This window comes from Physella acuta, unplaced genomic scaffold, assembly GCF_028476545.2.
Source record: "Physella acuta isolate Inbredline_101_S28 unplaced genomic scaffold, ASM2847654v3 ptg000373l, whole genome shotgun sequence".
NCBI lineage: Eukaryota > Metazoa > Mollusca > Gastropoda > Physidae > Physella > Physella acuta.
The window spans coordinates 739,050-751,105 of record NW_026731892.1 but is presented as its reverse complement, the minus strand read 5'-3'; the positions used below and the strand labels follow the sequence as shown (position 1 = coordinate 751,105).

The 12,056-nt window shown below is 32.1% G+C and overlaps 1 protein-coding gene across 1 annotated transcript in view; it reads right to left on the bottom strand.

Moving 5' to 3' along the window:
- Positions 1-466: 466 nt before the first annotated feature.
- The window catches only part of LOC131941782 (dynein axonemal heavy chain 6), a 46,007-nt gene continuing 34,417 nt past the window's right edge, over positions 467-12,056 (bottom strand). The window contains exons 66-89 of the mRNA XM_059301286.1: positions 10,579-10,719; positions 10,061-10,276; positions 9,731-9,849; positions 9,463-9,574; positions 9,230-9,351; positions 9,017-9,146; positions 8,799-8,913; positions 8,544-8,680; positions 8,226-8,436; positions 7,693-7,865; positions 7,195-7,300; positions 6,761-7,045; positions 6,417-6,644; positions 4,261-4,471; positions 3,894-3,999; positions 3,366-3,593; positions 3,042-3,239; positions 2,623-2,816; positions 2,222-2,406; positions 1,911-2,122; positions 1,527-1,746; positions 1,146-1,306; positions 896-1,039; positions 467-818 (exon numbers count right to left, since the gene is read on the bottom strand). Of these exons, the coding sequence (XP_059157269.1) occupies positions 582-818; positions 896-1,039; positions 1,146-1,306; positions 1,527-1,746; positions 1,911-2,122; positions 2,222-2,406; positions 2,623-2,816; positions 3,042-3,239; positions 3,366-3,593; positions 3,894-3,999; positions 4,261-4,471; positions 6,417-6,644; positions 6,761-7,045; positions 7,195-7,300; positions 7,693-7,865; positions 8,226-8,436; positions 8,544-8,680; positions 8,799-8,913; positions 9,017-9,146; positions 9,230-9,351; positions 9,463-9,574; positions 9,731-9,849; positions 10,061-10,276; positions 10,579-10,719 (4,191 nt within the window). The 3' untranslated portion in view covers positions 467-581. The remainder of the gene's footprint in view (positions 819-895; positions 1,040-1,145; positions 1,307-1,526; positions 1,747-1,910; positions 2,123-2,221; positions 2,407-2,622; positions 2,817-3,041; positions 3,240-3,365; positions 3,594-3,893; positions 4,000-4,260; positions 4,472-6,416; positions 6,645-6,760; positions 7,046-7,194; positions 7,301-7,692; positions 7,866-8,225; positions 8,437-8,543; positions 8,681-8,798; positions 8,914-9,016; positions 9,147-9,229; positions 9,352-9,462; positions 9,575-9,730; positions 9,850-10,060; positions 10,277-10,578; positions 10,720-12,056) is intronic.

Genomic DNA, 12,056 nt, shown 5'->3' with positions numbered 1-12,056 from the left:
TCCTATTTTTACATTTAAGTTCAGGAAAATAGTGTTTCTTATATATTTGTTTACAAAAAATCACAATAATTTTAAAAAAAAACAGTTATAAAAAATTGCACTTCACTTCTATAATTGTAATCTGCAATTTGCATAGCAATAAATTTTATTATGTTCTAATACTGAGGAGAAACATATGAGATGAAATGTGTATCAGATGTCATGGGCATACATTTTCTACTTATGTTAACATCAGAGATTTTTTTTGTCACAGATATAACAAAGTTAAACAGTATTGGTCCCACTTAAAAATTGTAAGCACCATGTGATAATACAATGACATTCTGGTTAGAGAGGGTGCTAGTCGTCAGGCTAACAAGCACCATGTGATAATACAATGACATTCTGGTTATAGAGTGCTAGTCGTCAGGATGACAAGCACCATGTGATAACACAATGACATGCTGGTTATAGAGGGTGCTAGTCGTCAGGATGACAAGCACCATGTGATAACACAATGACATGCTGGTTATAGAGGGTGCTAGTCATCAGGATGACAAGCACCATGTGATAATACAATGACATTCTGGTTAGAGAGGGTGCTAGTCGTCAAGCTGACAGAGCATCGCGACACCTCTGAGGATCCAAAAATCTGGCGGCTGCTCTGATGGTAATGTGATGGAGGTGACAAAGTTGGTTGAGTGACCAGTGGATGAGAGAGTTCCAGCCCTGGCTGATGTCCGGTACAGTGGACACTCATAGCTCTTGGCTGGAGCCTGCTGTTCTGGCGTCTGCTCACTAGTCTGAGCAGAAGACAATGAAGAAACAACTTCTCGGGTCTGAAAAAGAAGAAGATTTGAGTCCATGTTTGTCACCAACGTATAAACATACAGGCATTTGTAAATATTTGAATTACCTCAGCAGGCTGGAAGTGAATATCAGGCAAGCTGTAAAATCTTTTGTTGGTCAGACAGTCTTGTAGAGTGTAGGTCTCTGTGTCCCACCTTGCTCCGTCTATGAACAGGCCACATATCAAGACACCATCTTCTGGTGGTGTGCCCTGATGGAATTAAGTCATTTAGACAATTGCCTACATGTTAGGTCAATGGCGTTAGAGATTATACAATCTTCCAGTGAAGCTCTTATATTGTTACCCAACTACTTACTGTGAATGATATTTCTTTGATGCTAGAAGCTACAGAGGAAGAGCGCTCATCACTTTTATCTAACTCAGGGGAGGGTCTTACAATTTTAAAATTGAAGGTTAAGGAGTCAACAGATATTCCCATCTTTCTGGCATGATTTTGAAGAACAGCAGTTAGAAAACCTGTTTAAATAACATTACATTTTTTTTACATCAAACATTACAAACATTCCTTCCTTATATAACTACAACCTGTAGAGATTTATTAGCAATCTAAATATTTTGGTGGATATAATACTTAATAAAACAAAATCAAAATAAGGATTTGAAACATTAAAAACATATTTTTGAGATTTGATTAAAAATTATTTGCATGAAATATATAAAACTTTCAAACAACAACCTTGAGGGAAGAAGAAAGCAGACAGCCAAAATGTGACAGGTTGAGTGATGATAGGAACATCAACATCTCCAGCAGTTTCTTTCACATTTCTGACAGCCTGGCGATATTTCTTTTCAATTGTTGAGGACAGCAATTTTGCCCACTCAGCAAAAAATTCTACTCTCTGTTGTAGATCTGATACCCAAGAGGACAGGGACTTTGTGGACTCGTAGGCAGCATTCTAAAAAATTTAATTTTTTAATTAACAAATTAATTACTGATTTATTTTAAAAACTGATTCTAATCAAAACAAGGTCTAACAAAATTTTAAAAGTAAGTTTAATGAACAAACAAGTTTTTAGAAAAATAGTGACTGATATGTTTTTGATGAAGAGTTATATTTACCTTCCACTGAGCTGGTATGCGAAGCGTTAACAAAGCTTCATAAGCTTCTTCTAATTGTTCTGACATTACAATCTCTCCCTTCACAGCCAGGGTCAATAAATTTAATGAGTTGTGTATCACAGATAGCAAATTATTGAAACGGTCAATTTCTTGTCTTAAAATTGTCAGCAAGGCAGAATTTCCAGCTAAACTGCTAGTCAAATTTTCCAAGACTGAAAAAAAAAATTAATGTACACAATAAAAAATAAATTTATACTGAAAACAGTGACTAAGGTTATGAATAGCTGGGCTGTTCTTCTAAAACTATTTACTGTTTAGTTTTTCTTTATCCAATCCCCTTGTCTCCACATCTTTTTGTAGAATAGATTTCAAAGATCTTTGTGGCTCCAACAACAAAGGGTTGGGTGAAGGAGAATTATCTTCAACACAGCGGGGAAGTCTTTTACATATGTCTTGCGCTATCTCTAAAACAGCTGCATCGCTGCTCTTTTGAGATCTGAACAGAATGAAAAATTGAAGCGTTATCAAATCTCTTAGGTTATAGATATACTTTACCTGTATCATAAAATAAAATAAAAATGCATTTCTGTTTTCTATTGCAAACATGCAGTTAATAACATTAATAATAATAGTAATATAGAAACAAAAAAATTTGAAAAGCTGAATATGAATTTTAGATTACAAATGAAAGAAACAGAAGAAAGAAACTCACCCAGTCAGAGTGGAGGTTCTTCTAGGCTGGACACTGGCCACTGTGTTAATTACAGCACTAGCCTGAAATTCTCTGCAAGACTTTTCAGCATTTTCTGTCATACCAAATATGGCTGGGCTGTCATAATTGGGGAGGTTTTCAATAAATGAAAATACAGAAGTGAAGTTGGAAGTTTCTGGTACAGGATGATACATCTGTAGAAATCATTTTTATATATTAGTTTGTAATGTATAAATCATTTTATTATATCAGTTTGTAATGTAAAAATCACTCTAATATGTCAGTTTGTAATGTAAAATCATTTTAATGTCAGTTTATAATGTAAAAATCATTTTAATATGTCACTTTATAATGTAAAAATCATTTTAATATATCAAAATTCTATCTTCTAATATTAACTTTAGTATTTTGAAACATACATGAGTAGCATCATAACTATATCCTGGCTCAAAGAGAGAAATGTTGTAGAACTTCCTCAGTAGTGAAATGAGACATCGCCGGTCCCAGTCATCTGTTACACGCCCTCCATAGGTTACTTCCCCTGTGAGGTAATTCAAAGCTTCCCAGGGCACATCCTCCTGTTCCTCTAACAACATCTGCAGTTTTAAAATGGATACCTGAAGGAGAAATGTTTGATTCATTTAAAATAAAAATACAATCCATTTTTTAAACTTAAAATGTCTTATGAAATGAAATTATATTTTTAAGAAAATGATTTAGTTATTTAGAAATTTTTTTTTTACCTCCAAGTCTGAATCATTAAACTCATATGGAATGTTCCATCCTAGAGTTCCATATTTCTTCCTTTCATGGATAACACTGTTAAAAAGACAAAGACCATACAGCAATGGCCGCCATCCTTGTTTACTGGAGCCAGTGTTATACAAATTCTCTGAGACGACTCCAGCACCAGAACTTCCAAATGTTCTTAAAAGATTTGCCTTTAACCCTTGTGGTGCCTCAATGGTCATCTAGAGTGAAATAATAACAAATAAAAAATTAGAGGAGAAATATTTGACTTTAGGTAAATAAAATCTTCTTTGCACCTCATTATATTTTTAAAAAATGATTTAAAAGTTATTGTTAACAATATGATCTATGAACTTTATTACTGTTTTTGTATTAAAGGACATTATTTTAATGACTGGGGCTGAAGTATAACATTTTAGAGAGTCATATCATGACCTTTTGAGACATGCAAAAAAAAAGAGGGATCAAGTAACTTATAATAAACATCTATTTTTTGAGGATCCCTTTAACTAATATCTCACTTTGATTCCGTGCTGTAGTATTGAGATAGGAAAAGCAGTATCAGGCCTTGAGCTTAACCAAAGTCTGAACTGGGGGTCAAGGTTATCCTCACTTGGTTGATTAAATCTATTAATTTAAAGAATGTATTGAAGCGTTAAACAAAAGACATCATATAAGCTTAAAAATTGTTGCAATGATTTACCAATTATATCTTCAAAATATTAAAAAATATATAGGCCCTACAAAGGAGAGTTAATTATACATCATTGAAAAATTAATGACACCTCATGAAATAGGGTATTTTATATAGTTATTTTCATTTTCAACAATACATTTTGAACTTTTGAACATTAATGCTATTCAAGAAGATGAAATGTCAAAACTTACTTTTCAACAATGGCTTGAAGTTTAGGCATCCATGAGGCTGCAAGATGACAGTTTTGTAAAAATACCCATCTGCCTTTCAATATTTGAGCTTTAGATATGAGCTCTTCAGCTTTTGGACCTTGGCCTCTTCCAAGGGAGATCATATCAAGATGAAGAGTGCTCCCTCTTAGCTCTTTTGCAAACCTCAGCAATTGAGATGATGGATCACAGCCTGCCACATACATTACAATTACACAGTAAGCTTTATAGTGCTTAAAATGTTTTAAATATCAATATAATAATATAGAATATTAGACTACACAATTACAGGAACATATTTTTGTAACTAGGTATGATTGGATGCATTAATTTTAAGGTAAAAAAAAAGGTAAAACATTATCAAATACAGGAGAAATATTTTTTAACATCTTATTAAAGTTTAACTTACACAAAGGCAACATTTAAAAGTTACATTTTTAATGCCAAAGTTTCTAAAACATTTTAGAATGAAACAATGTAGGCCTACATTATATAGCTGTGATATTTAAAAGTAACAAAAAGTATTGTGATTTTTAAAGTAATTAAAAAGTGGATTATTTTAAAATATAGTTTAATTCCATCATAATATCTAACACAAGCCTAAAACAAAGGCCTGTAATTTAGCCGTTGACCTAAGGTATATTTTGTATCATTTTATTGATTGCATCATAGATAATAATGTGCTTTTATGGTTAAAAATATGATGTTTGCAGAGGATTTAAATAAGAAGTGCCCATTTGCTAATGTTATTTGTATGTGCAAAATAAAGAATCAAAAGCAAATAAAGCTTTAACTAGCTTTGGATGCTAAATCCTAATATCAGTCTGTAGCTATAATAGTAGTCTGTAGTCTGTAGTCTTTGCACAGAAATACTTCATGTAAAATGTCTTACTTTTAAAATAATTGCTACTATCAATTTCTTGATTTGTTCATATCATATGTTAAAAAGTGATAATTACACAAAAATAAAATATATTTTGCTTTCACAAAAGGCATGCTTATTATTTTATGAAGTGCTTGTGCATTTGCATTCTCCTATAAAAAATAAATTTACATTTGATTTTGCAATAGTGATAAATGTTAAATTCAAATAAGTCAGACTTATTATAGACCTATAAAACATGTAAGCAAAGATTAAAAAAAGTTTTTTAAAATAGAATATGTAAAAAGATGAAGTGATTTCAAAAAATTAAAAGAGCTAATAATTATTGGTATACAGCAAAAACAAAGAACATTTTAATTGCATATATAAGGTAAATAAAAACAAAATTGTTTAAAAATTATAAAAAAAAATTAGCTTTAACCTGTTTTATTTTCATATAAATGTCTGTGAATAGTGAAAATTTGAAAAAAGTTTAAAAAAAAAAACCTTCATTATTTTCTTACCTTCACCTAGAATATTAAAAAATGATAGTAGAATATTAGTATCTGTTAGCAACACTTCTAAGAAATATGTAAATTTATACCTTGAAGCAAAATTTGCATGAAAACTGACATACAGAGTCAGTTAAAACATAAGTAATTTAATCACATTTAATCATACCTACCTGAAACTATGTTGAACAATAGAAGTTTCAATTGTCAGTTTAATAAATGTTATAATGTACTAGGTTTTGATTATAAGACTTTTATTTTTAGAACTTTTCTAAATGCTTTGTTCATATAAAAAACTTAGTGAATAATTATTTGCATTGTAATAAGATAGAAATATGTTGCTAAATAATTATCACTATATTTGAGAGAGAAAAACACAATATTACTTAGAACACATTCATTAAAACTATTTTAAATAAATGTTGGTTCAAACACATCAAATGGGGTAGGTACATAAAGAGGGTAACATACATAGAGAAAATGGTTACATGGGAGGGTTATAAAAAGATACATTCAAGTACCAAAAGAAGCTCACACATGACAAATAGCTGAGGTTTTAATAGCAAAAATTGTTACAAGTAATTAGTTTTGCAATGTTTTTATTAAATTGGTTTCTAGTCAGAATCTGATTTTTTAAAAACATACTATAATGTAAACAAAATAAAAAATATTAGTTATTAATTAAATAATGAAAATTATTTTAAAGTAAAAATAATTTACTTAAAATTCTAGACTGTAGAATTAGCCCCCTTTCCTGCACCTACCTGGAGATAGAATAAAAATAAGAGGAGACTTTGCTTTAGATTCTTGGTAAACCTCTCGTAAATCAAATGTTCCAGTTGTGATATATTTTGATCCGAGCTGATCTTTAATAAACAGGGCAATAGATGTGTGAAGAACTTCTAAACGAAGAGTCTTGATAAGGAGTAGCTGTTGAAATTTGGTCAGTTTCTCCCAGTGAAAAACTACAGCTTTCTCTTTTGTAGCAGCAACTAAAAAATGGAAGGTAAATCACTTTTAACAAATATTTTCAGTGATTCAAAATTTGTAAAATAATAATAAGTTTGTGTAAGAACTAGAAAGTAGAGGACCATTCAGCAGTAGCAACCTGATTCAAAAGGTTGGCCAATTAAATGAAAAACATCATCTGAGTTTTTAAATTCTTCCCATTGTTCTGGGCAGCTGGTGAGGCTAGCACAAAGATGCTCAAAGTTTGGAATTGTTGCTTCTATAAACTGGCACTGTCTCCATATAGTTTCTCCTATCCAGTCTGGATAAAATTTTTTCTGAATGCCTGAGTGTGTTTTGCTCCCCTTTCTGCTGTCTGAAGCTTCAGAACCTGTTTGTGAGGACTCAACAGAATCTTCTGTCTCTTTATCCACTTCTGGTTCATCTAAAAAACAGAACAAGCTTAATTAATTTAAAACTATTGTAATTAAGCCAACATTTACCAGATTTTCAGTTTAAATTTTGAATTTTAAAAAATGAAAATATTAATGAAAGTATTAAAACATTTAAAAATGGAAGTGAAAATTTATTTACCTTTTGCTTTAAGTATGGCTGCAACATTACCATACAAAAATGTTAGCCATTCATTTTCATGTATTATTTTAGTTGAGTTCATAGCATTTTCCTTTCTGGAGTTTGCCTATATAGAATACATTTTCAGAAGTTAAAATAAAACGATTTTAAACCATGAAATACTACATAATTTAATTATTAGATTAATAATTAACAAGGAGGCTAATAAATGTTTTTCACATTCTAAAAAATTCCTTAGGATAAAACATTATTAAAAAAAAACCCACCAGACTTTTCAGGCATAACTATAGATAGTAGTACAAACAGTTTTAAAATCAATAAGTCTTAACTAAACTGGCTACTCAGAGATGAAAGTTTCATGCAGCTGAAAATTCATTCTAAAAAATTATTTCATGTCCAGGTCAGTGGTTTCATAAATTAATTTTTTTTAATTAGCACACAATCTTTTTGAATTTCTAAAAACTTTTCACTAAAGCTAGGGAAACATTGGATTGTTACCCGCAGTATGCTTGAGCAAAGCATAAATGAAAATATGAGCTGATGATTGGTGAAGAGACCAACAGAGACAATCCTGTAGATGCTGTGTGTTAGACTCTCTATCATGCTGGATAAATGCTCCATCAGATCTTGTGGACTGTCCATTTCATTCAATGGGTCAACTACTTCATTTCCTGACCAATGAAATAATTGGTTTCATATAGTAAAGGAAACAAATTTTAAAAGATTTATTACTAATTCAATGGTTATGATGTTTATTACACCAGATTTAAGGTGATTAAACTTTTAACTGGAAAAAGAAGAAATTAGATGGGAAAAGTTTCAATTATCCTTATTACTTTCATTTTCATTTCACATGTTCTTAAGAATCATAATAAATTATATAAATTCAATTTATTTTCTGGAAGAAAAGTGATAATAAAAAGAACTTGTTTACAAAAAAACTACACTAGGTGCAGATTCTATGAAATGATCAACCTGATTTTAAGTAGGAAAGTTGGATTGTAAACAAAACCCACTCATGTAGTTTTTACCTTCCTCATCAAGGAGATTATGCATCGATTTGATGTTTTTTGCACTTGAAGGCCTTAAAACACCACTGGCAAAACTTATGGATGAGTTTGTACTTTCAGTAATACAGGTGGAAAACATGGACTGGAACCAAGTTAAAGAATATTGGTACATAACATCAATGTTGGCCAGCTCAGCTACAACAAAGTAGATCACAGCACCACGCGTTGCCACCTGCCAGATAAGAAAAAAAATTGAAGACCAAAAGTTTTTAAAAAGACATCAACATGAAATGAATTTTAAACATTGAGGGTTTCCATAGAGATTCAAGAATACATTACCGGTAAGTATCTTTTACGTGCAGCATTTAATTTTTGTTCCGTCTCCTCAGACTGGGCAACTCTTTTGTAAATTTCTTGAGACTTTGCTTTACTCTGTTGCAATGTTACAACCAAATCCTGGTCATCAAGAATGTGGCCTAGTGGAAATCATAATTCACTGTTACGTGATAAAGATTTACAAAATTCAAAGAAATAACCAATTTATGTTAAATTTGAGAATCCTTTAAAGTTTTGTAAAAAGTGAACTCCAGAAACCTTCTGTGCTTTGAAGCATAGAAAGTGACTTGTCCTCTAAGTCTCTCAGTGTTTGTCTGTCGTTGGCTATACTCTCAAGGAGTTGTGTTCTCTGTTTCTCTAGCAATGGTCTTTCCTGTTGAGGTTCAAAGTAAAATCTTAACTCAGAATTGGATGTTCAAAACAAAACAGATAATTTTTACTTCATACAATTCCCTACAATTGGCTGACTACTTTACCTGAGTTACAACAACTGAGAGTAGCTGTTCCTGAAGGCCATCAAAAGTAACAGTAAAGTTGATGACGTTGACTTGCAGGTAAATGGCAGGTAGAAAGTGTGGGTTAGCTAAAGATGTTGCCAGGTAAAGTCTGTAATAAACAAAGTTTAAAGGATAGTGCAAAAAGTGAACCCACAGTGATTAGTGAAGTCATATTTGAACATATTTCAGTACCTGAAGTTTTGATTGTACTCAATTTCCACATCACCAATTTTGATGACAAGTTGTCCCCCTTTGTGGTATGTTTCCTGCAGCAGTACGGGCCTGAGAGCTGGATCAAGTTCTTCTGCTACATCCTGCAGACGATGGTGGTCATGTGGTTGATTGGAATATACAGTACCACAATGTAATAACAAAATCATTTTTTAAAACATCAGCAGAGAAAGTTATTTTTGAAACAAACTTACGGATAGCAGAACTGGGTCTCCAACTTTAATGGCAGTTTCAATGGTGCGGATAATATTTAGGTCAGTGCCTGCTACTATCTTCAGTCGTGATTTTTCTAATTCCCTGATCCATCTGCATCATCATGGAAATAATAATCTAGAATTAACTGAATTTTTTACATAATTAATATTTAATTTATCCTATTTATAATAACAGTGTAGGAACAAATATCAACTGCATATTTAATTAACACAAGTCCAACACAAGAGATAATAATTTGACCATCACCTCACTGCTTGTCCTTGGGGATCAATAAACAGTGGCCATTTTCTTGCTCGACTTACAAAAGTGGCGTTCTCTGTAGAGAGCTTATCTTTAGGGAGACCAGTGTTGTACCATTTCATGACCTAATCAGGGTAAATAGTTTTCTTTTGTAAACAATAGCTGTATTTTTTTTAAAAATATAAGAGATTTTTGCTTTGTTGAATTGTTTTACCAGCAAAAGTAAAAACAATACAGATTTTGTTTTATAACTTACTATAATTAGATGATTTTAATTATAAATATATTGGCCTATAAAATTTTTTTTTCAAATAGCACATGAAAAATATAGCCAACCTGATTTGCATCAGCCATATTTTTGACAATATCAAATTCTGTAGAGATTGGGATGTCCTTGTCCTTACACATGTTGATCCAGTCTTCCACCAGCAGCTGTCTGTAGTGGCTGGTGAAAGCTCCCAAATATGCTACAGATGCTGCGGCCACCAGCGTGTCTCCCACAATTCCTTCTAGTTTTGTGTCCAGGACCTTGACTGACTGACCCCAACGGACCTTTCAAAAATTTTATTTCATTTCAATTTATTTTATTTATTAGCAACTAGTGGAAGTATTAGAATTAAAGTTTATTGTATGTCAAATTTGCCAATTTGTTACAAGTCATGCTGAGGGACAAATCGCATTACCTCCATTTCAGCTGACTAAAAAAGATGCCCTTTCTATTAAGCTATTGCATTATCTTATAAGCCAAAGCAGAGTCTAGCTAGAATAGATGCCCTTTCTATTGTCTTATCACTTTACCTCCTCATCAGCCAGAGCTGAGACTAGAATAGAAGCCCTTTCTATTATTGCATTACCTCCTCATCAGCCAGAGCTGAGACTAGAATAGAAGCCCTTTCTATTCTCAGCCCAGTGATCCTCTGTCTCTCCTTCAAGGCCTCCCTCTGGTCAACACTGTCTTGGTACTGGAGCTGAATCATCTCCAGGTGTGCTTGGATCTGACCACAATAGACACATTAGAATCTGACCAACAATAGACACATTAGAATCTGACCAACAATAGACACATTAGAATCTGACCAACAATAGACACATTAGAATCTGACCAACAATAGACACATTAGAATCTGACCAACAATAGAAACATTAGAATCTGACCAACAATAGACACATTAGAATCTGACCAACAATAGACACATTAGAATCTGACCAACAATAGACACATTAGAATCTGACCAACAATAGACACATTAGAATCTGACCAACAATAGACACATTAGAATCTGACCAACAATAGAAACATTAGAATCTGACCAACAATAGACACATTAGAATCTGACCAACAATAGACACATTAGAATCTGACCAACAATAGACACATTAGAATCTGACCAACAATAGACACATTAGAATCTGACCAACAATAGACACATTAGAATCTGACCAACAAAAGACACATTAGAATCTGACCAACAATAGACACATTAGAATCTGACCAACAATAGAAACATTAGAATCTGACCAACAATAGAAACATTAGAATCTGACCACAATAGACACATTAGAATCTGACCAACAATAATCATATTAGAATCTGACCAACAATAGCCACATTAGAATCTGACCAACAATAGACACATTAGAATCTGACCAACAATAGACACATTAGAATCTGACCAATAATAGAAACATTAGAATCTGACCAACAATAGAAACATTAGAATCTGCCCAATAATAGAAACATTAGAATCTGACCAACAATAGAAACATTAGAATCTGACCAACAATAGAAACATTAGAATCTGACCAACAATAGAAACATTAGAATCTGACCAACAATAGAAACATTAGAATCTGACCAACAATAGAAACATTAGAATCTGACCAACAATAGAAACATTAGAATCTGACCAACAATAGACACATTAGAATCTGACCAACAAAAGACACATTAGAATCTGACCAACTATAGCCACATTAGAATCTGACCAACAATAGAAACATTAGAATCTGACCAACAATAGAAACATTAGAATCTGACCAACAATAGAAACATTAGAATCTGACCAACAATAGAAACATTAGAATCTGACCAACAATAGACACATTAGAATCTGACCAACAAAAGACACATTAGAATCTGACCAACTATAGCCACATTAGAATCTGACCAACAATAGACACATTAGAATCTGACCAATAATAGAAACATTAGAATCTGACCAACAATAGAAACATTAGAATCTGCCCAATAATAGAAACATTAGAATCTGACCAACAATAGACACATTAGAATCTGACCAACAATAGAAACATTAGAATCTGACCAACAATA